We start from the raw sequence: 27,823 nt of genomic DNA on the forward strand, positions 1-27,823 counted from the left end.
GACTTCATCATTTTTAAAGAGCCTACTTTTTATTTATTTATTTTTTTGAGATGGAGTCTCATTCTGTCACCCAGGCTGGAGTGCAGTGGTGTGATCTTGGCTCACCAGAACCTCCGCTTCCTGGCTTCCCGGGTTCAAGCAATTCTCCTCCCTCAGCCTCCTGAGTAGCTGGGATTACAGACGTGCACCATGGCACCCAGCTACTTTTTTTTTTTTTTTTTTTTTTTTGTATTTTTAGTAGAGACAGGGTTTCGCCATGTTAGCCAGGCTGGTCTCGAACTCCTGACCTCAAATGATCCACCTGTTTTGACCTCCCAAAGTGCTGGGATTACAGGCATGAGCCACCATGCAAGCCCCAAGCCCACATTTTTTTACGTAAATTTTCTTGATGTTTCTATTGATGTCACTCATTTGACCACTGACTAGTAAATGCCTCATACGTGTCAGGAACTGGGCTCAATGCCTGAGGAAAAAGATAAATTGAAGATATATTTTGGAGCTATATTACTGGTAGATGGGATCAGGAAGGAGAGTAATAGATCCAAGTACCTTTAAGCAGATAGCTAGATGATGGTGCCACTTACTGATGTCGAGATGATTGGAGAAGAAACAGGTTTGAAGGGAAACCAAGAGTTCTGTTTACAACATGCCCAGAGAGGCCAAGTGAGAACTCAGTGGGTAAAAGAGCTCAGTGGGTGCCATCAGCACGTATGCAGCATTTAAAGCCATGGGACTGGGTTAAACCTACTAGAGAGAGTAGGGAGAGTGAAGAGAGCCCAAAAAAGCTAGCCTGAGGAACTTCATTATTTAGAGGCTGGATATGGAGAAGGAACCAGCTGAGAAGATTGGGAGGAATGGCTGGTGAATGAGAAAACCCCAGCACGGGGCGGACTCGTCAAAGCAAAGAAAGATCATCTGGGAAAGGAGAAAGCAGTCACATTCACATCAGATGCTGCTGAGAAGTCAAGTCGATAAGAACAGAGCATCTGACGACAGGCGCTTATGAGTGGCCCTTCTGTGGGCAGTCTCAGGGACAGAGTGGGGGCAAGATGCACAACGGAGGTGTCTGAAGTGCAAAACAAGTAGAATCCTGGATAAAGATGGGGGAGTGGACACCTCTGGTCCTCCCAAACATCTTACTAAAACCATAGTAAAGTTTTTTATGTTCGTTTTTAGGCTCAAGCCCCAAGAGCAAAAGGAGGAACAAAGAAGATAAAGGGGAAAAATAAAAACCATTTGAAACTGAAAAGCATGTGTAACAAAGCTGACGCCTAAACTGGCAATGGAAAAGTCAAGAAGCTGTATGAATGTCTTCTTTTGAGAAATGTCTGTTCATATCCTTTGCCCACTTTTTGATGGGGTTGTTTGTTTTTTTCTTGTAAATTTGTTTGAGTTCCTTGTAGGTTCTGGATATTAGCCCTTTGTCAGATGAGTAGATTGCAAAAATTTTCTCCCATTCTGTAGGTTGCCTGTTCACTCTGATGGTAGTTTCTTTTGCTGTGCAGAAGCTCTTTAGTTTAATGAGATCCCATTTGTCAATTTTGGCTTTTGCTGCCGTTGCTTTTGGTGTTTTAGACATGAAGTCTTTGCCCATGCCTATGTCCTGAATGGTACTACCTAACAGCCAACAGACACATGAAAAAATGCTCATCATCACTGGCCATCAGAGAAATGCAAATCAAAACCACAATGAGATACCATCTCACACCAGTTAGAATGGCAATCATTAAAAAGTCAGGAAACAACAGGTGCTGGAGAGGATGTGGAGAAATAGGAACACTTTTACACTGTTGGTGGGATTGTAAACTAGTTCAACCATTATGGAAAACAGTATGGCGATTCCTCAAGGATCTAGAACTAGATGTACCATATGACCCAGCCATCCCATTACTGGGTATATACCCAAAGGATTATAAATTATGCTGCTATAAAGACACATGCACACGTATGTTTATTGCAGCACTATTCACAATAGCAAAGACTTGGAATCAACCCAAATGTCCATCAGTGACAGATTGGATTAAGAAAATGTGGCACATATACACCATGGAATACTATGCAGCCATCAAAAAGGATGAGTTTGAGTCCTTTGTAGGGACTTGGATGCAGCTGGAATCCATCATTCTTAGCAAACTATCACAAGAACAGAAAACCAAACACCGCATGTTCTCACTCATAGGTGGGAACTGAACAATGAGATCACTCGGACTCAGGAAGGGGAACATCACACACCAGGGCCTATCATGGGGAGGGGGGAGGGGGGAGGGGGGAGGGATTGCATTGGGAGTTATACCTGATGTAAATGACGAGTTGATGGGTGCAGCACAGCAACATGGCACAAGTATACATATGTAACAAACCTGCACGTTATGCACATGTACCCTACAACTTAAAGTATAATAATAATAAATAAATTAAAAAAAAAAAAAAAAAAAAAAAAAAAAGAAAAGTCAAGAAGCAATCCGATTTACACAATAGAACCTCCAAAACGGAATTTGAGAATTTGAGGCCCCGATACCTCTGTAGTGTCAGAAGAAGATAAAAAGAAGAGAGCACAAAAAGAAGTTAGCACAGCTTCTAAAAAGAAAAAAGAAAAAAAAAAAAACAAGCATCAAACTAAAGACCTCGAGCAGAATAACATTAGAAGCTCTCAGCAACAATGCTGGAAGGTGGAAGAGAATGACATAAGGCCTTCAAAATTCTAAAGGAAAATTCATTCCAATTCTTAATTCAATATTTATTTTGTCAATCAAACCTGAGGGTGGCATAGGACATTTTTAGACATGCATGGGCTTTAAAAAAAAAAAAAAAAAAAAAATGACCTTTCCATGAACCCTTTCTCATGAAGTAATTAAAGGAAGTACTCTACCAAAACGAGGTCATAATCAAGAAACAGGAAATTATGGGATCTAGGAAAACAGGGAAACTGTCACAGACAGTATGATATAGGGTAACGGTGAAGGGAAACCACAGGATGGCAGCTGTAGTGCAGGCCTTGGGAGCATCCAGTCCGGACTAAAGCCATTGCTTCAAGATGAAACCCAGAAGAATACTTAAGGGGTGTGAATGTGTTGAGAGATTTATACATCTAGGGGAAAGTCAGGGTTCAATTTATTACAAATTTGTAGTAAGAACTAGGGATTGAAAGAAGACGGAAAAGTCATCTCAAGTACTGGCAGAGTCTGAAGAAGCAAAAGGCCCCCTAGTTCAAATGGTAGAGGGAAAGGAGATAAATAAAATATCCAAGAAGAACAGGGAAGGAAAGGGAGCAGTAATTGGAGCACACAGGATTTCCATAGACCAGGCATGCCTCAGCCAGACTCCCTAAATGTACATATACATGCAAGTAGGTGCCTACAAATCAACATCACTGGGGAAAAGGTTTGTGTGTTTGTAGATACGCTGGGGCTTGGGATTTGGCAGGAGTTCGGGTGGAGAATTAGGATACCAAAAAAAGCTACATTGAAATAATACCTGTTAAGATAGAAGATGAGCTAAGCTGGCTCTCTTCTGAAAGTAAAGTATCATTGTTCAAGCAAAAGCTTAAAATTTCAATATAGCTTTAACAGAGGTGACTTGGTATAAAGATGAGTATTTCTAAAATATATATGTGAAATCCACAATGGAATACAATAGGTAATCCACTTAACGGGCAATTCAGTATCTACTAACATTATCTCCTTTTATAATGACAGGCTAATTAATCACTCACTTTTCATCTGAGGGAGGAAAATCAGCCTTCTTGAAAGAAATTTTAGGTTGTATGACAGCTTCAATTCATGTTAAACTTCACTTGAACTTTCAGATTAAATGTATTATTTGTAAAGAGCACCATGAAGTTGCTTCTCCCAATCTAACAGTATTGCAAGCCTGCCTTCTCACTTAGTCCAGTAATCCCAGTAATTGGGTAATGCAGCCCAGAAGGGGGAAGTGAATCTCAAGAGAGGTCTGCAAGTCTATCCATTAGAGCTTCAGGGCTTTACTCTGGGGAAGCTTCAAATCCTCTGTAGAAGCAAGAAGAATGTCACCTCCAACCACACATTCTACACCAGTTATTAATATAATCGCTGTTTCTCTCACTTTATATACTTTGGTTTCCTTTTCCAATCCTTAGTCAACTACACCCTATATTGCTCTCTCCCATTCCCTGATTACACAAATCAAGGCTAATTAAGAAAGGCGCATTTCCTCGCCATGTGGTTCTTGTTTTATTCTACTTTCTGTGATGGGGGTGGGAGGGAGCTTCCTTAAATCCTTTCGGAACAAGGCAGACAATATATGCATACATGTACACTAACAATCTTGAACAAGTAAGAGTAAAGATTATCCTAACAACTTTCATCTCCCCACCCTCTGCAAAACAGACACATGCAGACACATGCAGACCTAGTTCTGTTTAGCTACCAATTTTAACATCAACCATTATGTGTTCATTTCTTTGTTATGAAATGGTCACTTATTGTGATGCTAAGATCCCTATGCCATCACATATTAAGCAAGGGCACCTTCTTGTAAAGGCAAACTGCAGTTTCACCCAGGATAACTTCAGGTTGCTAAATCTCTGCTGGAAACTCCTAGTTGCACTGGGCTGTATGACTGTTAGCGCTGCGTTAGGCCTGGGCCACAGGGCATATTAGGGACCAGGGCAGAGTCACAAGAGCTAAGGAGCGTATTGAAGGTGCTGGGTGCCAAAGAGAATAGGTAAGTCTGGGAAAGGGTCAACCCTCACAAGCTGGAACTACACTTCCTGCATGTCATCTGCCAACACAGCTCCCTCTCCTCTCCAGATACTCCTCAAAATCCACCTCTATACACAGAGAACAATAATGACCTGAATTTCACCTGCAGAGCAAGTCTACCCAATTATCTTTCTAAATGAAGGCTCAGGACAAGAGACAGCCCATCTTGTCCACTGTCTCTTTTGCTCATTAATGTGTCTCCTAATTCCTTCATAACCAATTAAAGGTAGAGTGTCCCTTATCTAAAAATGCTTGGAACCAGAAGTGAATCAGATTTTGTATTTTCTTAGATTTTTAAAATATACATAATGAGCTATCCTGGGGATGGGACCCAATCTAAACATAACAATTTATGTTTCATATACACCTTAGAGACATAGCCTAAAGGCTATGTCTTAAATACAATGTCTTAAATAATTTTGTGCATGAAACAAAGTTTGCATACACTGAACCATCAGAAAGCAAAGATGTCACTCGCTCAGCCACCCATGTGGACATTCCATAGTTGTTGGCATTACCACTTGTGGTGTCATGTCGTGTCCAAAAAAATTTTGGATTTTGGAGCATTTCAGATTTCATATTTTCAAATTAGGGATACTCAACCCATAATACACCCCCATCAACCAAAACAAGAATGCCCATTTCTTTCAAACACTTCCCAGCAACGGCTTTGGCAAATCTTTGCCATTCTAATAGGGGAAAAAAGGGAATCTATTTTCATTTTATTGCTTTAATTACTTGCAAGTTGAGTATCTTTTCATATTCAAACTTCTTTTTAGTGAGCTACTTGTTTATATCCTTGTCCTTTTTATTGGGTGTTTTATTTTTCAGACTGATTTTATAAGATATTTTTGCACGTAAGGATATACTGCTTTATCTGTTGTCCAGGTTACCAAGACTTTCACCATCTGTCATTAATCTTTTGACTACTTTTAAATTTACATTGATAGTTTTAAATGTTTTATATTAGAAAAGAAAAAAATTAAGTCAATGGTATAAATTTCTATCTTATGAAGCTAGAGAAAGATGAACTGATTGCTATGGTCTAAATGTTTATGTCCTCCCAAACATTTAAAATTCGTATGTTGAAACCTAATCCTTTCTGCAACAGTATTCAGAAGTGGAACTTTTTGGAAGTGATTCAATCCTGAGAGCAGAGCCCTCCTGAATGGGGATAGTGCACTTATGAAACAGGCCCGATGAAGCCTTATTTGCTTCTTCCATCGTGTGTGGACACAGCAGGTCCTCACCAGACACTCAGTCTGCCAGTGCCTTGATCTTGGACTTACCAGCCTCCAAACTGTGAGAATCAAATGTTCATTGTTTATAAGCCACCTAGTTGATGGTATTTTGTTTTAGCAGCCTGAACAGAATAAGACACTGATTAATCCAAAATGCACATGAGAGTCCAGGCACAGTGGCTCACGCCTGTAATCCCAGCACTTTGGGAGGCTGAGGCAGGCAAATCACTTGAAGTCAGGAGTTCCAGACCAGCCTAGCCAACATGGTGAAATCCTGTCGCTACCAAAAATAGAAAAAATTAGCCAGGCATGGTGGCGTGGGCCTGTAGTCCCAGTGACTGGGGAGGCTACAGTAGGAGAATGGCTTGAACCCAGGAGGCAGAGGCTGCAGTGAGCCAAGATCGAGCCACTGCACTCCAGCCTGGGTGACAGAGCAAAACTCCATCTCAAAAAGAAAAAAAAAAAAATGCATATGAGGAAAAAAAATAAGCCTAAGAGCAGAAATTAATTAACCAGAAAATACACAATAGAGAAAATTAACCAAGTCAAAAGTTTATTCTTTCAAATCCCTAGCAAGATGAATCAAGGGAAAACGGAAGAGAACACAAAACACCAATGTCAGAAATAAAAGTGAGAATTTTACTACGAATCCTATAGACATCAAAAGGATTATAAGGGAATATTATGGGCAACTTAATGCCAATAAATTCAATAACTAAGATAAAATGAACAAATTCCTGGAAAAACATAATTTATCAAAACTGATTCTAGGTCCGCTGAAAATCTGTATAGCCCTATATCTGTTACGGAAAATGATTGATATCATTATCAAAATTCACTCCACAAAGCAACTCTATCCACAAAACTTTCACTGGCGAATCCTAGCAAACATTGAAAAACAGAAGCAATACCAATCACGTTATCACTTTCAGAAAATGAACTTTTTTTTTTTTTTTTTTTTTTTTTTTTGAGACGGAGTCTCGCTCTGTCGCCCAGGCTGGAAGGCAGTGGCCGGATCTCAGCTCACTGCAAGCTCCACCTCCCGGTTTTACGCCATTCTCCTGCCTCAGCCTCCCGAGTAGCTGGGACTACAGGCGCCCGCCACCTCGCCCGGCTAGATTTTTTTTTTTTGTATTTTTTAGTAGAGACGGGGTTTCACCGTGTTAGCCAGGACGCTCTTGATCTCCTGACCTCGTGATCCGCCTGTCTCGGCCTGAAAATGAACACTTTTTAACTCATTTTATGAAGTTGGAGTTATCCTGATACCAAAATCAGACAAAGACATTAAGAAAATGATAGACCAATATCCTGAATGTATTAATAAAAGCAAAAATCCTTAACAAAATATTAGCATATAGAATCTAGCAATATATAAAAACAGTAATAAACCATGATCAAGTAGAGTATACCTCCAAAATCCAAGGTTTAACATTTGAAAGTGAATTAATGTAATTGGCCATGATATGCAAATAAAGAAAATGTCATGTGCAGATGTGGAAAAAACATTTGACAAAATTCAATATCCATTCATGATTTTATTATAAAGCCTCATCAGACCAAAGCAAGAAATATTCCTCAATCTGAAAAAGGGTATCTAACCAATAGCTTACATCATACTCAATAGTGAAAGACCGAATACTTTCCCTCTAAGATAAAAAACAAGACAAGAATGTCTGTTCTGGTCACTTCTATTCAACTTTGTACTAGAGGTCCTGGTCAGGGCCGTAGGTCAAAAAAAAGAAATAAATGGCGAAAAAAATGGTTAAAAAAAAACGATGGGGAAGCAAAAAGTGTTCCTCTTTCTAGATTACACAATTTCAATTATCCCAAATTGGTCTACAGATTCCATAAAATCCAAATCATAATCCCAACAAGCTTTTTTGACAAGCCCACTGTAAAATTCACGTGGAAACACAAAGGTATAGAATAGTCATAATAATTTGGGAAAAGAATAAAGCTGGAAAACTTCCTGATATTAAGACTTACTATAAAACTACAATTATCAAGACAAGTTGGTAATGACATTTAAAAAATTAAAAAAATTAATCAAAGGAAAGAGTTTAAGAAAAGATCCACATTTATTCAGTCAACTAATTTTTTCAAAGGATGCCAAAGAAATTTAATAAAGGATAGGCTTTTTTACAAACGATACGGGACAACTGAAGTACAGACAAAAGTCAACTTTAATCTCTGCAGCCTCCAATAACTCCTAATGATTACTGTCTCTTGGCATTCATGTCCTTCATATGGTCCCCTCCCACCCTGAACAGGGCTAACCTGTGTTAAGAATATTGTAGAAATGATAGAGTGTGACTTCTGAGGCTCAGTCACAAAAGACACTGCAGTTTCCTCCTTGTTTCTCTTGTATAACTCTCTCTGGATGAAGCAATGAAGCAGGCTACCGCATTGTAAGGACAGACACTCAAGAAGTCCTGTGGAAATGTCCATGATGCAAGAAGGCAAAGTTCCTTGTCAACAGTCAGCTCAACTTGTCAGGCACGTGAGTTAGCCATTTTGGAAGTAAATCTGCCATTTCTTTCAAGCCTTCAGATGACTGCAACCCAGTTGAATCTTGACTGCAACTTCATGAGACCCTGAGCCAGAATCACTCAGCTAAGTCACTCCCAAAATCCTGATCTACTGACTCATACATTTTTCCCTTTTTGAGGTAAAATGTAATAATTGTACATATGAAACACAGAGTGATATTTCAACACATGCATACATTGCATAATGATCAAATCAGGGTAATTAGTATATCCATCACCTCAAACATTTATCATTTCTTTGCATTGGGATCACTCAAAATCCTTTCTTCTAGCTATGTGAAAATGTATGATAAATTATTTATCTATAGTCTGCCTACAGTGCTATAAAACACTAGAGCTTATTCCTCCTATGTAGCTGTTATTTTATATCTGTTAACCCTCCCTCCCTATCATTCCCTCTTTCCTACCCTTCCTACCCTCGAATAACCACAATTCTCCTCTCTGCTTCTATAAGCTCAACGTTGTTTTTTAGCTCCCACATATGAGTGAGAACATTTTTCTATGCCTGCCTTATTTCATGTAACATAATGTCCTCCACACTCATCCATATTTGCTGTGAATGACAGAAATTCATTTTTTCGTGACTGAATAGTATTCCATTGTGTGTATATATACCAGATTTTTTAATCCACTCACCTGTTGGACATTTAGGCTGATTACACATCTTAACTATTGTGAATAGTGCTGCAATAAACATGGAGGTGCTGATATCTCTTTGACATACTGATTTCCTTTCTTTTGAATATATAAGGGGACTCGATAAAGTTCATGGAAAATGCATATTACAAAAAAGCTATGGATTTCAAAAAATTTTTGCACCAAAATAAACTGATACTAACTTGCTATAACATGTCTGAACAGGATCTAGTTGGAAGTACTAGGAAGGGTAAGAGATCGGTTTGAAAAGAGCCCATCAGAGCAACATGAATTCTGCTAAAATTGAAACAAGAACAAACATCAAGTCTATGGTAAAACTTGGGTGGAAGAATGGTGAAATCATTGATGCTTATTAAAAGTTTATGGGGACAATGCCCCAAAGAAATATGCAGTTTACAAATAAATAACTTTAAGAAGGGATGAGATGACGTTGAAGATGAAGCCCACAGCAGCAGACCATCCATGTAAATTTTTCAAGAAAAAAATTCATCTTGTTTGTTCCTTGATTAAAGAGAACAGATGATTAACAGCAGAAATAGGAGCCAACACCATAGACATCTCAATTGGTACAACTGACACAATTCTGCCTGAAAATTTAAAGTTGAGCACACTTTCCATTTGACGGCTCCCAACACTGTTTCACCCAGATCAGCTGCAGACAAGAGCAGAGCCTTCTATAGAAATTTTAAACAAGTGAGATCAAGATCCTGAAGCATTTCTTCGAAGAACTGTATTAAACATGGCTTTACCAGTATGATCCTAAAGTCAAAGCACAGTCAAAGCAATAGCTACCAACAGATGGCAGTGATCCAATTAAAGCAAAGCAGACCAGCCAAGAGGAAAGGTCATGGCAACATCTGTGTGTGTGTGTGTGTACTCACTGCATTTTGCTCGTTGACTTTCTGGAAAGCTAAAGAACGGTATCTGCTTATTATGACAGTGTCTTGAGAGAGTCAGCCAACACTTCAGGAGAAAAATACCCAGGAAGCTCCATCACAGAGTCTTTCTCCACCTCAACAATGCTCCTGCTCATTCCTCTCATCAAACATGGGAATTTTGCAAGAGTTTCAATGGAAAATAATTAGGCCTCTGCCTTACAGTTCCAATTTTGCTCCTTCTGACTTCTTTTTGTTTTCTCATCTTAAAAAAAAAAATCCTTAAAGGGCACCTATTTTTCTTTAGTTAACAAAGTAAAAAAGACTGCACCAACATGGTTAAATTCCCAGGACCCTCAGATCTTTATGGATGAATTAAATGGCTGGTATCATTAGTTACAAAAATGTCTTGACCTTGATGGAAATTAGCTTGAGAAATAAAGTTTACATTTGTTATTTTTATCTTTTAATTCCATTTTCCCATGAACTTTTTGAAATCCCCTCATATACACACCCAGTAATGGGATTGCCAGATTTTTAGTTTTTTGAGGAACCTCCATACTGTTTTCTATAATGGCTATACTAATTTACATTACCACCAATACTGTATAAGAATTCCCTTTCTCCATATCCTCACCAGCATTTGGTAATTTTTGTCCTCTTGAAAATAGCCATTTTAACTGAGGTGACACGGTATCTCATTGTGGTTTTAATTTGCATTTCCCTGATAATTAGTGACCTTGAGTAATTTTTCATATACCTGTTGGTCATTTGTATATCTTCTTTTGAGAAATGTCTACTTAGATCCCTGCTCATTTTAATTGGATTATCTGGGGGTATTTGCTGTTGAGTTGTTGAATTCCTTGTATATTCTGGTATTAGTCCCTTCTTGGATGAAGAGTTTGCAAATATTTTCTCCATTCTATAGGTTGCCTCTTCACTCTGTTGATTGTTTCTTTTGCTGTGCAGCTTTTCAGATTGATATAGTCCCATTTGTCTATTTTTGCTTTTGTTCCCTGTGCTTTTAAAGTCTTACTCATAAAATCTTTGCCTAGACCAATATCCTGAAGCATTTCCTGTATGTTTTCTTCTGGTAGTTTTACAGTTTGGGGTCTTGCACTTAAGCCTTTAATCCATTTTAAGTTGATCTGTGGATATGGCAAGAGAGAAGGGCCTTATTTCATTCTTCTGCACATGGATATCCAGTTTTCTCAACACCATTTATTGAAGAGACTGTCCTTTCCCCAATACACATTCTTAACACATGCACCACACCTTATGCCTAGTGTTCCATTATTGGAACTTGTGGGACTTATTTATATCCTACTGCTCAAGTTCATGGCAAAGGTCTGATTTTTCACACAAAAAAATTTGCAACCTCCAGCATAAATGGGTTAAGTAACACTGCCTTAAATTATCTTTGCCTCATTTTTTTTCTTTACCAAATATTATATATAGTAGTAGTAGTAACAGTGTGATCTCTTAGAGGTCTTATGAAGATCAAATAATAAAATATATGTAGAATATTTTGAGCTACTATTCTCATTATTACAACCTACTACAGTTTTTTTTAATTCATGGCATTTATATTATAAAATTTTATGCCTTTTTCTTATTTATTTATATTTTGGGCTTATTACTAAAAACAAAAGAAAACAAAACCTTTCTGCTTATATATTTAAATTTTAAAAAAAAGTTATTTAACTAACAACAAAACCAAGACTCAGTGATTCAATGCAGCAGATATTTTCAAGGGTGGTTGCCCAGTCCCAACCATTTGCTGAAACAAAGAGGATGATTCCACAGCTAAATCATTCCTGCCAGACCCTCCCTGGCCATGAATGATTTGTCCACTCAGGGGATGATACCCAATCATAGTTGAGTCAATCAGATACTTTCTCCCAGCACCTACACTATTTTTGGTAGTGCTCTGAGAGGGTTCTCAAACCTGTTATCTCTTTCCTGCTTTTCCAGAAGCTGAAGAGTTAGGATCTGCCAATGATACCATGCAACGGCTCCCCTAGCATCCCTCTGATAAATTTACCTTTTGTCTCTAAGCTGGCCAGAGTTAATTTCCATTACTTAGGCGGTTGAGAGGGGTCACAGCTGAGTTCTAGAACACACCTCTGTCTGTTTGTGTTAGAGCTCCTTAATCCACATCTATTGAGAGTCTACTGTTTGCAAGCCATGACCAGATATGTGCTGTGAGGATTAGCAAGGCTTTGACAGGAAAAGAGGGGGTGTGGCATTATGAGAATGGAGAACAGCAGAAAAACACAGGGTAGATACAAGGAACTGAAAGCAATACAGTTTTACTGCAGAATAAGGCATGTGAAGGCACATGGTTGATCCTCAATAAATGTTTCATGAATTGATATTAAATTAGATGTAAAACTAGATAGACAAGTTGAGGATAAAGAACACATGGCTTTGAATGCCAACCTAAGGGATTCAGAGTTTACTCTCCTCAGAATTGGGACTACTGAAGACTTCTGAGCAGAAGAGCCCTATAATATGAATTGTGCTTTCTGAACACTAATATCTCACGCAGTCCTCATGAGTGATTAGCTTTTTAATGAGCTGAAATTTGCGTTTTATTTATGGCCAGATGCGGCAGCTCACGCCTGTAATCCCAACACTTTGGGAGGCCGAAGCCAGGCATTTTAGATCAGCCCGGCGAACATGGAGAATCCCTGTCTTCTACTAAAAATACAAGAATTAGCTGGTCATGGTGGCACATGCCTGTAACCCTAGCTTCTTGGGAGGCTGGGGTGGGAGAATTGCTTGAACCTAGGAAGCAGAGGTTGCAGTGAGTGAGCCGAGATAGCACCATTGCACTCCAGCCTGGGTGACAGAGCAAGACTCTTACCTCAAACGGAAAAAAAAAGTTATTTATGTTTCTAACTGGGAACATCTAGCAGCACATTTTACAAAAAATAGGTTTCATTTCAACGTCAAATGATACTTCTTTATGACTCTCATTAAAGAACTGAAAATACTTGCAAATACAGTATATTTGATAATTTCATCTTCTGATCTAGATCTAATCAAAGTTGTCAGCAAAATTAATTTAAGGTCAACAATTCTCTACTCATGTTAACCTGAGGGAGAGGTTATTGTGCTATTAGGACTATGTGATAACTGAGAAACTGTCAACTGCCTTCTCGTACTCCTCTAATGGAGACAACCCAAGTTTCAGAGAAACAGTTTATAAAGCACTCTATAACACAGTGAAGAGCATTATGCAAATATCTGGCATATGCAATCTTGTCAGCACGAAATGGGTAATTTAAACACAGTCCCTAATATCACTGTGGCACCCCAATTTAGAGAGCTATACTGTACCAACTTTGCTTTCCACCCACAGAAAGGACCAAGTATGAAGTTCTATAAACACCATTCCCCCTTAATTGAGGAACTAGTAATTGAAATACATACAAACTGATCGGCTTATTCACTATTTACATGGCCATTCAAAGTAATAAAATTTTAAAAGTAAATCTTATGTTGAAAAAAGTCAAGTGAAAAGCAAGATGTTATCCAACCAAATTAGATGTCTTTAAACAAAGTAAGTCTTTCCTTTCAAATAAGAAAGAGAACCAAAAAATTCAGCAATAGAAGTGTAATTCACATCAATCGCAGTGATGGTATACCATGGAATAGGAAAAAATAAGTTACGAGCCACAGTTCAAATTTTTTCACACCCCTGCCTGTACTGTAACTTGTGAACTCTAGAACTTTAACACTTTCTGAAAGCTGAAAAGAATCCAGTAACTCGTACAGAGAACCTCATGAACAGTTCCTGAGGTACCACAAGCACCTGTTTCCAGCATGTTCCAGCCATGGACTGTAAGTGGACCTGCAAATGCTGCAATATCCGGGGTACCAAAATAGGGGAAAGGCGCCCAGGCACAGTCCAAGGGAGCTAGCTTACCTCAAGGCTGTGTTTGACAGGGATTTGGGAACTGGAGAGGAAGGAGGAGGAGGCAGGGTACAGCCTCTGCCCTACGGCCCCACACCCACCGGCAGACATCCATCCTCCCGCACCTCCCCCCCGCCCCCCTGCGGCGAGGGGTACTCACAGCTCTAGTCTCATACAGAACCAGCTTCTGGACCGAGCTGATAATGGGGGCGGCGGCCGAGGGCATAGCAGCTGCAAATGTGGGTCCCACAACAGGGCACGAACCGCCGGACCGCCCCAGGAGACTCGGCGAGAAAACTCCTCAGACCCTGGACATCAAGTCCAGCCAGGAACAACACCGCCTGGGCACTAAACCTATAGATGACCAGGTGTTTCCGGATTCCTGCGCCCCGCTTCCAAGCAAGCTCCGCCCCTCACGGCAGGAGCGGGGCTGGAGGACGTATCATAGAGAGGTCGGATAGAGGCTCCCGGGACCTGCGTGCTGCCAAGAGAGGAAGCGAAGGGCGCCATCTTTGGTAAGGACAGGAGGAAAACGTGGGCGGAGAAAAAGTCGACGGATTAGTAGAGTCTATTTATCTCCTCCCTCTCTTTGGAAAAAAGAGGAAGGTTTGGGATTGGGTAACTTCTTTTGAAAAGGATTCTCCGAGTTGCAGGCTAGATCGTTGTGTTTTCCCTGCCCGCTGCTGAAAGCCGGCCCTCTGACAGTCCTTCACTGAGTATCAGTTTTCCTCTCACCTCTAATCCATGTTGTGCCTACGCTGTGTGGCCCAAGGAATTGTTTTAAAATCACCTAAAGCTGGAAAGTGTGGCTTTGCCACACGTTTGTGCCTGAGACTAGCCACTTGAAGTTTTCGACAGAGACTCTAGCGCAGTGTGGCGGAGCCGCGCTGGAAAGGAGGTTTCTTCATTTCGTGTGTGCTACATAAATGGGCATGCGTGTACCCCCCTTCCATAGTTGTGAAAAAGAGTGCATTAGAAATATGAATGCCAAATTAGGTACAAAAATGACTATTTCGAATTGGAACAGAAATGACAGTGAACTACAGCCCCGCCTCCCGAGGCCCCGCCCTCCACGCCGCCGGTGCGCGGCGGCCCGAGGTCTCCCCGGCAACCTCCCAACAGCCCGGCGGAGCCCGTGGAGGCGGTTGCTGACCTGAGGAGGGTCCGCTGCGGCCAGGTAAGGAGGCTTCCCGCGGCCGGCTGGGTCGTGGTCCGCCCCAGAGGCACCTTGGTATCTGTTGCACGGAACCCTGCCTCCTGCGGGGACCCCCGACCAGCTCCTTTTCTTGCAAAACGGTCTTTGTAAATTCACTTTTTAAAACCACGTCTCCTTTCAACGACTAAAGTATTTATTCCACAAATATTTACTGAACACCTACTGCAAGAGTATAAGATGTAGGGGAGAGGCCGCTCTCCTAACTTAGGCGGCAATGCTAGGTTTTCCCAGGAAACCTTTAAACCTCAGAATCCTCCGCTAGAGGGCTTCTCAACTGCTAAGTGTAAGGAAGCTTTTTAAAAAAATTACAGAATTATAGCATACACAGATAACATTCATGTAATACGAAAGATCATATTGTAAATTAAAACTTGAGAAATTAAAAAAATGTTAAAGAAATACTTAATTATATGTTATTTTGCGCTTTTTCCCCCCTGTAGTTTGGTACTCCTTTTATTAAGAACTAGAAAGATGGCCGTGTCCGTTCTGGCATTTTGAACTTGGATCTTTTAGCTGGGAAAAATAATTAGCTGCGTTCTGTTTCATAATGAAACCAACTCTTCTGAATATTAGTTAAATATTTGCACAGTGTTTTTATGTAGGATAGCAGCTCTTAAAATACCTTAAGGTTTCTAGTTTTCGATTATTATGGTTTAGCACTTCCATTTTAACTTTGTCTTAATTTCTTTCACCCAGGATCAGATCTGAAGACAAAACTTTGAGGGAAGGTTGTTTATACGAGACGTAATCCCAGGAAACAGCAGCAGGGAGGGGAAGAAAACTAATAAAGGGAATATTACCAAAGAAGTTTCTTTGTGGGCTGAATTCTCTAGGGAATACTGGGAGGCATGTCTCAGTTATCCCCTCTTAAGGGGCAAGGAAGCTGGAGTATTTATTCGCTAACTCCCATCAGTTATTGGATGAAGCCTGATACGGCAGAACATTGATTCCCTAGAACTTCCAGTCTACCCTATGTTCAGGGAGAGTAGGTTCTGGCAGCTGGAGAGAGCCCATAGGCAAAAAGTCGCACATGCTGACATTTTGGAAGTTGGGCTGGTCGTGCATAGAAAAGATGTATGTCAAGTGGGTATGGGGAAGGCACTAATAGCAGCTGCTACATTCCACCCTTTGCAGCACTCATGTCCACTCTTCCTCCACATCAAGTTCACCCCATCCCGCCCTAATTCTTTAAGGTAGTGGCTAGTCTCAGTTTTTAAAAGAAAAGAACTTACACAAAAAAGATGAATGGGACAAACTGCAGAATCCTCTACTGCAATTAATCCAAGGTCTGTAATTGATCATCTCCTTCCTCTACCATCATTCTAGATTTTCCTTTCTCTTGGCCAACACTTCTGCTGGTCTGTTGTTTGCCCAGTAGGATAATGAGCTTTCATTCCTGAGGAGTGTAAACCCTTGGTTACTGTGTCATTGTCAGGTTTTGGTTGCTGCAATTACCCATTCACTGGACTTGAAGGCATCAAGAGCTGTCTCAGAGAATCCCCTGAGTTCAAGAAATGCATCCCCTATCCCACCTATCTAGCAGTTTGTGGCCATACCACCCTGAGCACCCCCAATCTCATCCAATTTCATAGCAGCAACCCTATCTCCATCTGCCAGTGCAATAACTTATGGGCTTGTGGAGTCAAAAATGACCAGCAGTAGTTTTAAGATTTAACGAAACCTTTACTGGGTCCCCTGATAGAACCGTCTTTCCACTCCACCAGACCCAGGACCTCTTGTTCACAAGCGAGGTGCAAATTCCCCAAGTCAGTCACTGAGAGTATTAGTGAGAGCGGTCACTCCTGCTTCCAGCCCTTGATTCAAAGCATATTCCTCATCTTGAAGTACATTGTCTCAAATCCCGCACAATCCCAGGCTAGCACCTTAGCTGTGCCTTTAATAGTGAGGGCTCAATATGAACAGGTCTCAATTTGTAATCAATTTGTCACTGAATGAATGTTTTGTCTCCTAAAGGGGTTGTACCATATTGAGGGCTTAATATGAACAGGTCTCTGCCATGAACAGGTACAACATTCAGCAGCAGTAGTGTAGCTAAACCAGCCTGGTGAAAGGGGGCCTTGTTATGAGCCCATGCCTAGCCTTCATCACCTTCATCCCCACCACCATGCCTACTTCATTTACGAACCCATTATGCAAGCATTGAGGAGACCAGAAGCAAAGATTGGCTTGTGTCTACTGGATAAATTATCCTATCCGCCTGGTTTTTTCAGTGCCTCTTCTGAGGTGGATGCTTTCTGAGATACAAATATCTATGTATTTTACATCCACTAATATTAGTTTTCTCTGCTGCATAGCGAATTACCACAAATTTAGCAGCTTAAAACACACATTTGTGATTGCAAGGTTTCCACGGCCAGGGGCCCTGGCATCACTCATCTGGGTCCTCTGCTCAGGGTTTCACAAGGCTGCAATCTGGTGTTGGCTGAGACAGCTTTCCATGTCACCCACTAAATGGGTCAAAACAGTATTCTTAAGTGTGCTTCATGCTCTCTTTGAAAACTAAAGAGGCCTACAAAATACTGTGCCTCTTTTTTAGAGGTTGAAGGTACAAGGTACAGTAACTCATCCTTTACCTTGGACAGAATGTCCTGGATCACTGGCCTTTTAAAACTTTACCGAAGTAATAAGACCTTCAAACTTTGTAGGTTTATCTCTCACTTTATACTGCTTATGTGTCTTTATAAGAGGATCCGGGACACTTGCCACTTCCTGCTCACTAGGTCTGATATTGTCAACATTGTGGATCAAGACCCCTTTATACTATATTGTCTCAAACAGCAGGAGAGTCCTTGGGTAAGACTGGATGTTCGCTGTCACTGCTCTAAGTGAATACAAATTGCTTCCGATCCTTTCTTCATGGGGATTGAAAAGAAGACTCACATTGCCAGATCATCAGCTGCATAAAAAATACAAGATACTGTGTCTATCTAGTAAAGATCTCATCCTTACAGCAGTTGCAACTGAGACTACCAGCTTGTTAAATTTGCAGAAGTCTACCCTCATCTGTTGTGCTCTAGCTTCTATAAAAGCAAGATTGGAGCAATAAGCAGGATTATACATCTTTTAAATTGTTCGTATCACTCTTCATTCAGAATGATTTACTCTTGGTTATCTTGCCCAGGGGTAGAGGACCCAGTATGCAATGTCATGAGCTTCCACTTGGCCTTTTCTTTTTCTTATTATTATACTTTAAGTTCTGGGGCACATGTGCAGAATGTGCAGTTTTGTTACGTAGGTACACACGTGGTTTGTGTGCCATGGTGGTTTGCTGCACCCATCAACCCGTCACCTACATTAGGTATTTCTCCTAATGTTATCCCTCCTATAGCCCCCCCACCCCCTGACAGGCCCTGGTGTGTGATGTTCCCCTCCCTACATCCGTGTGTTCTCATTTCTCAACCCCCACTTATGAGTGAGAACATGCGGTGTGTTTGGTTTTCTGTTCTTGTGATAGTTTGCTAAGAATGATGGTTTCCGGCTTCATCCATGTCCCTGCAAAGGACATGAACTCGTCCTTTTTTGTGGCTGCATAGTATTCCATGGTGTACATGTGCCACATTTTCTTTATCCAGTCTATTATTGATGGACATTTAGGTTGGTTCCAAGTCTTTTCTGTTGTAAATAGTTCCACAGTAAACATATGTGTGCATGTGTCTTTAGAGTAGAATGATTTATGATCCTTTGGGTATACCCAGTAATGGGATCACTGGGTCAAATGGTATTTCTGGTTCTAGATCCTTGAGGAATCACCACACTGTCTTCCACAATGGTTGAACTAATTTACACTCCTACCAACAGTGTAAAAGTGTCTCTATTTCTCGACATCCTCTCCAGCATCTGTTGTTTCCAGACTTTTTAATGATCGCCATTCTAACTGGCATGAGATGGTATCTCATTGTGGGATTTGTATTTCTCTGACGACCAGTGATGATGAGCATTTTTTCCATATGTCTGTTGGCTGCACAAATGTCTTCTTTTGAGAAGTGTCTGTTCATATCCTTTGCCCACTTTTTGATGGGGTTATTTGTTTTTTTTTTCTTATAAATTTGTTTAAGTTCTTTGTAGATTCTGGATATTAGCCCTTTGTCAGATTGATGGATTGCAACAATTTTCTCCCATTCTGTAGGTTGCCTGTTCACTCTGATGATAGTTTCTTTTGCTGTGCAGAAGCTCTTTAATTTAATTAGATCCCATTTGTCAATTTTGGCTTTTGTTGCCATTGCTTTTGGTGTTTTAGTCATGAAGTCTTTGTCCATGCCTATGTGCTTAATGGTATTGCCCAGGTTTTCTTCTAGGACTTTTATGATCCCAGGTCTTACATGTAAGTCTTTGATCCATCTTGAGTTAATTTTTGTATAAAGTGTAAGGAAGGGGTCAAATTTCAGTTTTCTGTGTTTGACTAGCCAGTTTTCCCAACACCATTTATTAAATAGGGAATCTTTTCCCCATTGCTTGTTTGAAGTCAGGTAGTGTGATGCCTCCAGCTTTGTTCTTATTGCTTAGGATTGTCTTGGCTGTACGAGCTCTTTTTTCATTCCATATGAAGTTTAAAGTAGTTTTTTCCAATTCTGTGAAGAAAGTCAATGGTAGCTTGATGGGGATAGCACTATAAATTACTTTGGGCAGTATGGCCATTTTCACAATTTGATTCTTCCTATTCATGAGCATGGAATGTATTTCCATTTGTTTGTGTCCTCTTTTATGCCCTTGAGCAGTGGTTTGTAGTTCTCCTTGAAGAGGTCCTTCACATCCCTTGTAAGTTGTATTCCTAATTATTTTATTCTCTTTGTAGCAATTGTGAATGAGAGTTCACTCATAATTTGGCTCTCTGTTTGTCTGTTATTGGTATACACAAATGCTTGTGATTTTTGCACATTGATTTTGTATCCTGAGACTTTACTGAAGTTGCTTATGAGCTTAAGGAGATTTTGGGCTGAGATAATTGGGTTTTCTAAATATACAATCATGTCCTCTGCAAACAGAGACAATTTGACTTCCTCCCTCCCTATTTGAATACCCGTTGTTTCTTTCTCTTGCCTGATTGCCCTGGCCAGAACTTGTAATACTATGTTGAATAGGAGTGGTGAGAGAGGGCATCCTTGTCTTGTGCTAGTTTTCAAGGGGAATGCTTCTAGTTTTTGCCCATTCAATATGATATTGGCTGTGGGCTTGTCATAAATAGCTCTTATTATTTTGAGATACATTCCATTAATACCTAGTTTATTGAGAGTTTTTAGCATGAATGGGGTGTTGAATTTTGTTGAAGGCCTTTTCTGTATCTATTGAGATAATCATGTGGTTTTTGTCATTGGTTCTGTTTATGTGATGGATTACATTTATTGATTTGTGTATGTTGTACCAGCCTTGCATCCCAGGGATGAAGCTGACTTGATTGCGGTGGATAAGCTTTTTGATGTGCTGCTGCATTCAGTTTGCCAGCATTTTATTGAGGATTTTTGCATCAATGTTCATCAGGGATATTGGCCTGAAATTTTCTTCTTGTTGTTGTTGTGTCTCTGCCGGGTTTTGGTATCAGGATGATGCTGGCCTCATAAAATGAGTTAGGGGGGATTCCGTCTTTTTCTATTGATTGGAATAGTTTCAGAAGGAATGGTACCAGCTCCTCTTTGTACCTCTGGTAGAATTCGGCTGTGAATCCATCTAGTCCTAGACTTTTTTTGGTTGGTAGGCTGTTAATTACTGCCTCAATTTCAGAGCTTGTTATTGGTTTATACAGGGATTCAACTTCTTCTTGGTTTAGACTTGGGAGGGTGTATGTGTCCAGGTATTTATCCATTTCTTCTAAATTTTCTAGTTTATTTGTGTAGAGGTGTTTATAGTATTCTCTGATGGTAGTTTGTATTTCTGTGGGATCAGTGATGATATCATTTTTTATTGCATCTATTTGATTCTTCTCTCTTATTCTTTATAGTCTGACTAGCAGTCTATCTGTTTTGTTGATCTTTTCAAAAAATCAGCTCCTGGATTCATTGATTTTTTGAAGGGTTTGTTGTGTCTCTATCTCTTTCAGTTCTGCTCTGATCTTAGCTATTTCTTGTCTTCTGTAGATTTTTAAATTTGTTTGCTGTTGCTTCTCTAGTTCTTTTAATTGTCATGTTAGGGTGTCGATTTTAGATCTTTCCTGCTTTCTCTTGTGGGCATTTAGTGCTATAAATTTCCCTCTACACACTGCTTTAAATGTGTCCCAGAGATTCTGGTACATTGTGTCTTCATTCTCATTGGTTTCAAAGAACATCTTTATCTCTAGCTTAATTTCGTTATTTACCCAGTAGTCATTCAGGAGCAGGTTAGTTTCCATGTACTTGTGTGGTTTTGAGTGAGTTTCTTAATCCTGAGTTCTAATTTGATTGCACTGTGGTCTGAGAGACTGTTATGATTTCTGTTCTTTTGTGTTTGCTGAGGAGTGTTTTTCTTCCAATTATGTGGTCAATTTTAGAATAAGTGCAATGAGGTGCTGAGAAGAATGTATATTCTATTGATTTGGGGTGGAGAGTTCTGTAGATGTCTATTAGGTCCGCTTGGTTCAGAGCTGAGTTCAAGTCCTGAATATCCTTATTAATTTTCTGTCTCATTGATCTGTCTAATATTGACAATGAGGTGTTAAAGTCTTCCACTATTATTGTGTGGGAGTCTAAGTCTCTTTGTAGGTCTCTAAGAACTTGCTTTCTAAATCTAGGTGCTCCTGTATTGGGTGCATATATATTTAGGATAGTTCGTTCTTCTTGCTGCATTGATCCCTTTACTATTATGTAATGCCCTTCTTTGTCTCTTTTGATCTTTATTGGTTTAAAGTCTGTTTTATCAGAGATTAGGATTGCAACTCCTGCCTTTTTTTGCTTTCCATTTGCTTGGTAAATATTCCTTCATCCCTTTATTTTGCACCTATGTGTGTCTTTGCACGAGATGGGTCTCCTGAATACAGCACATTGATGGGTCTTGACTCTTTATCCAATTTGCCAGTCTGTGTCTTTTAATCAGGGCATTTAGCCCATTTACTTTTAAGGTTAATATTGCTATGTGTGAATTTGTTCCTGTCACTATGATGCTAGCCAGTTGTTTTGCCCATTAGTTGATGCAGTTTCTTCATAGTATCGATATTTAATAATACTATTATTTTGCTAATATTTTATCATTTCCATTTTAAAATTGTATTTGATCAAGTAATATTTAGAAAAATATAGTTTTCTTTTTTCTTTTTAATTTTCGACAATTAGGGGTTTTTAAAATTCTTTTATCACTATTTTTAACATTATTTTATTGTGATCAAGAGATATGTCCCATGCTATTTTATTGTTTACATAATAGAAATATTCAATGGGTATATATAAATATTTCGTGAGTATGAATATGTAGTCTACAAGTGCTTGAAAACAAGAGACAGTCTTCGTGCAAAAACAAATAAAAAAGTTATGACCTTATTTTTTTCTGATTGACTCCGAAAGAGTTGGACTAAGTTGAAAACTGTTCATGCTAAAATATTGAGGACTCGAGCTTCTCTGCTAGAAATCCGCTTAAGAGCAAATCAAAATAGCAAAAGGTTTCTGAAAACAACTTTAAAATAAATATATGTTCTTGCAGATATTTATAAAATATTACAAAAGAAAAAATGTAAAAACTACATTACTTTTGGAAAAGTTTTCTTCATGGAATTAACCAAAGCTTCCTAAAATATGAAAATATGAATCTAATACATTTAGCCAACATTACCTTTTCCATTTCTGGTAAAATTTTTACATGCACCTATGTTGCATATGCATGTACAACATATTTAACTTTAATTTGTTTTTTAATATAATACACACAAATCTGTGTATTTTTACGTATATATGTATTTTTTCCTTAAGTTAGTCTTTCAGAAACACTTTGAGCTCTCTTTTATACAACATATAGTTAGATTTTGTTTTTGTCTCAAACTAAGAGCTTACTATTATTTTTATAAATGAGTTAAACTTATTTGCAATTACTGACAAAATTCATGTGTTTAATGGTACAAAATGACTTCTGGGCTAAGAAAATTCACAGATTATTTCAATTGTTCCTAGTCACCTCCTCCAACCAAATTAGGCAAGTTAACAATCTTACCCTGTTTTATTGTAGTATTTTGTATCATGACTTCTCAGGAGAAGACAGAAGAGCATCCTTTTGCAGATATATTTGATGAAGATGAAACTGAAAGGAATTTTTTGTTGTCCAAACCTGTTTGCTTTGTTGTATTTGGGAAACCAGTAAGTTATCTCTTATTATTTGGTATAATTTTTTTTTATTTTTAAAATCACAATTTTCTAAGTTACCATATAAAAATAAAAACCACATATTGTGCTCATTTTTTGAGCGTCTGATAAGTTTTCATTATATGACTTAAAATCTGACATAATATTGGTTATAAATTCATAACTCTCTCTCTTCTTATATGTTATAATTGAGAAGGAACCCAGACTATATTTAAATTTGCTTTTATATTATGAGGAAAGTAACTCACCAAAACACCGCACATGACAACTGTTAGTAGTGTGCGATCTGAGGTTACTTCAGACTTTATTTGCATATGAAATTTCCTTTGCAATTTGTTGTGAGGCTGTCTGGATATGTGAAGATAGGACACCATCCAGATGAGCCAGGAGGTTCTCCTGTTAATGTCTGAGATCCTGAGAGGCACTGTGCCTCAGGCTTTACCTACAGCGTGTTAGAGGACCTATGTGTTGTCTTTCCACAAAGCAGGAAAAAACCAAAATGGCTGTTGTAATAAAGTTTGCTTTTCTAGACATTTCTAGTAAGGAACTTGAGATAAGAGCTACTGACAGCCACTAAGCTGGTTAATTAAAGAGCCTCTCCAGCATAGCAGAGATTAAGAGCTGGATCCCATCCTTGACTTATTTTATGTGGACCCTGGGACAGGTACCAATAAATGGTTTCAACAACTTTCACTATGTTTCTAAAAACATAATAGGTTTTAAAAAGTCAACAGTGAAAGCAACCAGATGCAAATGTTACTTCATCAAAACGACCTTTTATCTTTAAAGTATGATACTTTCCAAAGATGTCAGTTAAAAAGGATCTTTTTGCTCATCAAAATTACTAAAATGGAAGCCTGTCAAAACATTCATGATTGTAAACTTTAGAAAGGAAATAAAATGATGACTCTCCAATATAATCACAATGATTTGTAATCAAAATTATAAAATTTGACAGTTAAAAGAGTGCAATACCATAATGGGATAGCTTCCTGATTTTAGGGCTATCTACTTAATTTTAAAGGGTCTATTTATATTACTTTAGGAGATGTGGCATATGCAAGAATTAGTAAAGAAAAACTAAACTATACATATCTAGGGTCTACTCTTCATTTTTTATGGGAAAAATTACTTTATAACATTAATGTAATAGTAACTAGCAATAGAATCTTTAAAAATTGGTGTATCTGTTTCACTGGCAAGTGACTGTTCTGTTGGGCTTTAAATAACATTTTTCTTTTTAAGGGTGTTGGGAAAACAACATTAGCCCATTACATAACACAGGCATGGAAATGTATTCGTGTTGAAGGTAAATTTTATCTTTTTTCTCTAATAGTTTATTATGAAAACTTTCAAATATGCATAAAATGGAGATAATTATACAGTGAACGCCCATATACCTGGCATCTAGAGTCTGTGATTAACATTTTGCTATATTTGCTTTATCACACATTTGTCCACCTATCAACCCAGTGAATATTATCTGCTTGGGTTATTATTTATATTTAATTAAAATAATTTATTAATTAATATTTTTTTGGTAGAGACATGGTCTTGCTTTGTTGCCTAGGCTAGTTTCAAACTCCTGGGCTCAAACCGTCTTCCCACCTTGGCCTCCCGAAGTGCTGGATTACGGGTGTGAGCCACAACACCCAGCCCAATATTATTTTTATAACATCATCATCAATCCAATAATGTTTTGCCCTTCTGTTAGTCCTTGTTTTGTTCATAGATTTTATGAAATGTCATCAACTCTATTTTACTACCTCTAATTCTCTAATTTCGTAATTTAGAACTGTTTGGAATATGTGTGTTTGGATGTCTTTTTATGAAAGCTCAAATGAGATGGAACTCTTGCAGCTTTTCTTAGGAACATTTTTTATAACTTAATTGTCTTCAATGATAACTTTTATTTTTATTTATAAATTTTCTTGCATTCTTTGCAATATGTAAGACAATGAGTTGATATCTTTATATATAAATATTCTCTTAATTAATAAAACTATTTGTGCCCTAATAGAAAAATAAGAAAAAGAATGAATAGACAATTCATAAAAGTAGAAATAAAAATAAACAATATAAGAAAAAAGAGTTTAATATCATTCTAAGAAATGTTCATTAAAATAACACTGATCCATATTTGCCTATCAAATTGGCAGTGAATCTTTACAGTTACTACAATCACTGTAGGTAAGGATGTTATGAAATGGGCATTCCACATGCTCTTGGTAAAATTGCGATCTGGTACAAGTTTTTTGGAAAAAAGTTTGTAATACATAATGCACACACACAACTCTAAAAGTTTCTTCTTTCTCTGTTCAAAAAGTTTACTTCTAGGAAATCTTAAAGAATACCAAACGTCCCATAGATTATTAACAACTAATGATGTAACAACTCTCCTGGATCCTCCCCTGAATCATGCCCCCTGTCATTCCTATCCCAGGATGTCCTCTCTCAAGGAATGATACATTTCCTCTTTTAAAGGAAACAAATCATCGGAATTTCAGCCTCAAGACCCCTCTTTCTAATCTGTGTTTACCCATTTTAACATTTCTTGATTCATTTTCTTTTACACCATGTGCAAAACTAGTGGGCTTTGGATGTAATTGTAGGGTTATGAAAATCTGGATTAATTAATACCGGTGCATACTTTTGTAACTATACTTAATGATGTAGAAATCACTGTCATATACACCACCTGATTTCATCCTTACATTCTATTGTACACTACACAGTATGTATGCATCCAAGGTGCAGCGGTGTTTACGGAGTTAGCTCCCCCAGGATTCTTTATTTTTTTTATTTTTTATTTTTATTTTGAGACACACTCTAACTCTGTCACCCAGGCTGGAGTGCAGTGACATGATCACGGCTCTCTGCAGCCTTGACCTCGTGGGCTCAAGTGATTGCCCCACCTCAGCTTCCTGAGTAGCACAGACTATAGGCATGCACCATCACGACCTGCTAATTTTTTAACTTTTTGTAGAAATGTAGTCTCCCTATGTTGCCCAGGCTGATCTCAAACTCCTGGGCTCAAGAAATCCTCCTGCCTTGGACTCCCAAATTACTAGGATTGCAGACATGAGTCACCATGTTCGGTTCTCCAAGATTCTTAAGCTTAGTGAGTGGCAGAGACAAGTTCTCTGTGGAAGACATTCTGCTGCTTCTGCTTTGGTTAGGCTTAAATGACATAATATGCATACATTTGCATTGTAAATCATAAAGTGATGCACAAATGTTAATCTTTGTTACCACTTAGAAGACACTAGAATGTGTTTCTTATTTTGGTGATCCAAGTATCAGTCTGTATTAATATTTTGAATTCATGTTTTAGCTTTGCCAGTTTTGGAAGAACAGATTGTTGCTGAAACTGAATCAGGAGTTATGGTAAACAGACCTAAATTTCAAAGTAACTATGATTACAAAAATAAAGCTCTGTATAATAGATATATTATACAGTAATGTACAATATCTATGCTTGTCCTTAGTTGCAATCAATGTTGATCAGCGGTCAAAGCATTCCAGATGAACTTGTCATAAAGCTAATGTTGGAGAAGCTCAACTCCCCAGAAGTCTGTCACTTTGGTATGTTTATTTTAATATATTTACAGCCCACAAAGCAGCCTTAAAACTCATGCTTTACCTGAGGCAAAAATAGTTTCTGGAGTTGCCCTTTCTTTTGCCTTAGCACAGGAATCTCATTATCTCTATTCAGTTGAGCAGCTTGATGGTTTTATTTGCTTGTTTGTTTTTATTTCTCAGATTGTACATTTGTTTAAAAAATAAGTTTATATGACCCAATCTTCTTTAACATTGTGTTATCCAATAAAAGCATCAGAAATCTGCTGTGGTCCATCTTGCAGTACTGCTAACTCTGCTGACTGCTTCCTCATACACCTTGGGTAATGTCGTTAAGTCCTGACAAATGGCTAGGGTTGTCTGCATGAATCCGCACTTAAAAGGCAGGAATGGGAAGTGGTATGCCACCATCTTACTGTTGAGCTCCAGATATTTTCAGGCTTCATCCTGTTCATCCAGTCTGCCCTCTGACTCTGGACCTGAAACCTCTCCTGGTACTCAAATGGATGCTGAGCAAGGGCTTTGGATCTAATTTTTCAAGACAAAGACCACTGAAGCTCAAAATGATTGAAAAGAGCAAACTCTAATACCTCTTCTAAAGAAGAGAAGAAGAATAATGACAAGTTTGGGATAAAATTATCCACCTGAAATGGATTTATTGAATGAAAAAAGAAAAATTAAGAAAGTTGCTTTATATTCTTAGTAAGTTAGAAGAGGACGTTGTAACTATTAATGCAGGAATAAAAATACAGGAAAGTAAAAACCATAACTG

General features: G+C 38.6%; 2 protein-coding genes across 9 annotated transcripts in view; one reads left to right on the plus strand and one right to left on the minus strand.

The window, feature by feature from the left end:
* Positions 1 to 14,333, minus strand: part of FIG4 (FIG4 phosphoinositide 5-phosphatase) — a 130,641-nt gene extending 116,308 nt beyond the window's left edge. Inside the window, exon 1 of the mRNA XM_050786824.1 lies at positions 14,144 to 14,333. Coding sequence (XP_050642781.1) covers positions 14,144 to 14,209 — 66 coding nt within the window. The 5' untranslated portion in view covers positions 14,210 to 14,333. The remainder of the gene's footprint in view (positions 1 to 14,143) is intronic.
* Positions 4,525 to 27,823, plus strand: part of AK9 (adenylate kinase 9) — a 184,126-nt gene continuing 160,827 nt past the window's right edge. For 5 of the 8 annotated variants that reach the window (XR_007724864.1, XM_050786816.1, XM_050786819.1 and 2 more), the window contains exons 1-5: positions 14,413 to 14,498; positions 23,339 to 23,466; positions 24,718 to 24,781; positions 26,807 to 26,859; positions 26,961 to 27,057. Coding sequence is in view for 7 of the 8 variants with exons in the window: in XM_050786816.1 (XP_050642773.1) it covers positions 23,350 to 23,466; positions 24,718 to 24,781; positions 26,807 to 26,859; positions 26,961 to 27,057 (331 nt within the window). In the remaining variant the exon portion in view is untranslated. Of the gene's footprint in view, positions 4,702 to 14,412; positions 15,161 to 23,338; positions 23,467 to 24,717; positions 24,782 to 26,806; positions 26,860 to 26,960; positions 27,058 to 27,823 lie in introns of those variants that run through there. The other 3 variants (XM_050786818.1, XM_050786817.1, XM_050786820.1) reach the window with 3 other exon arrangements.

Source organism: Macaca thibetana, chromosome 4, assembly GCF_024542745.1.
Source record: "Macaca thibetana thibetana isolate TM-01 chromosome 4, ASM2454274v1, whole genome shotgun sequence".
Taxonomy (NCBI): Eukaryota; Metazoa; Chordata; class Mammalia; order Primates; family Cercopithecidae; genus Macaca; species Macaca thibetana.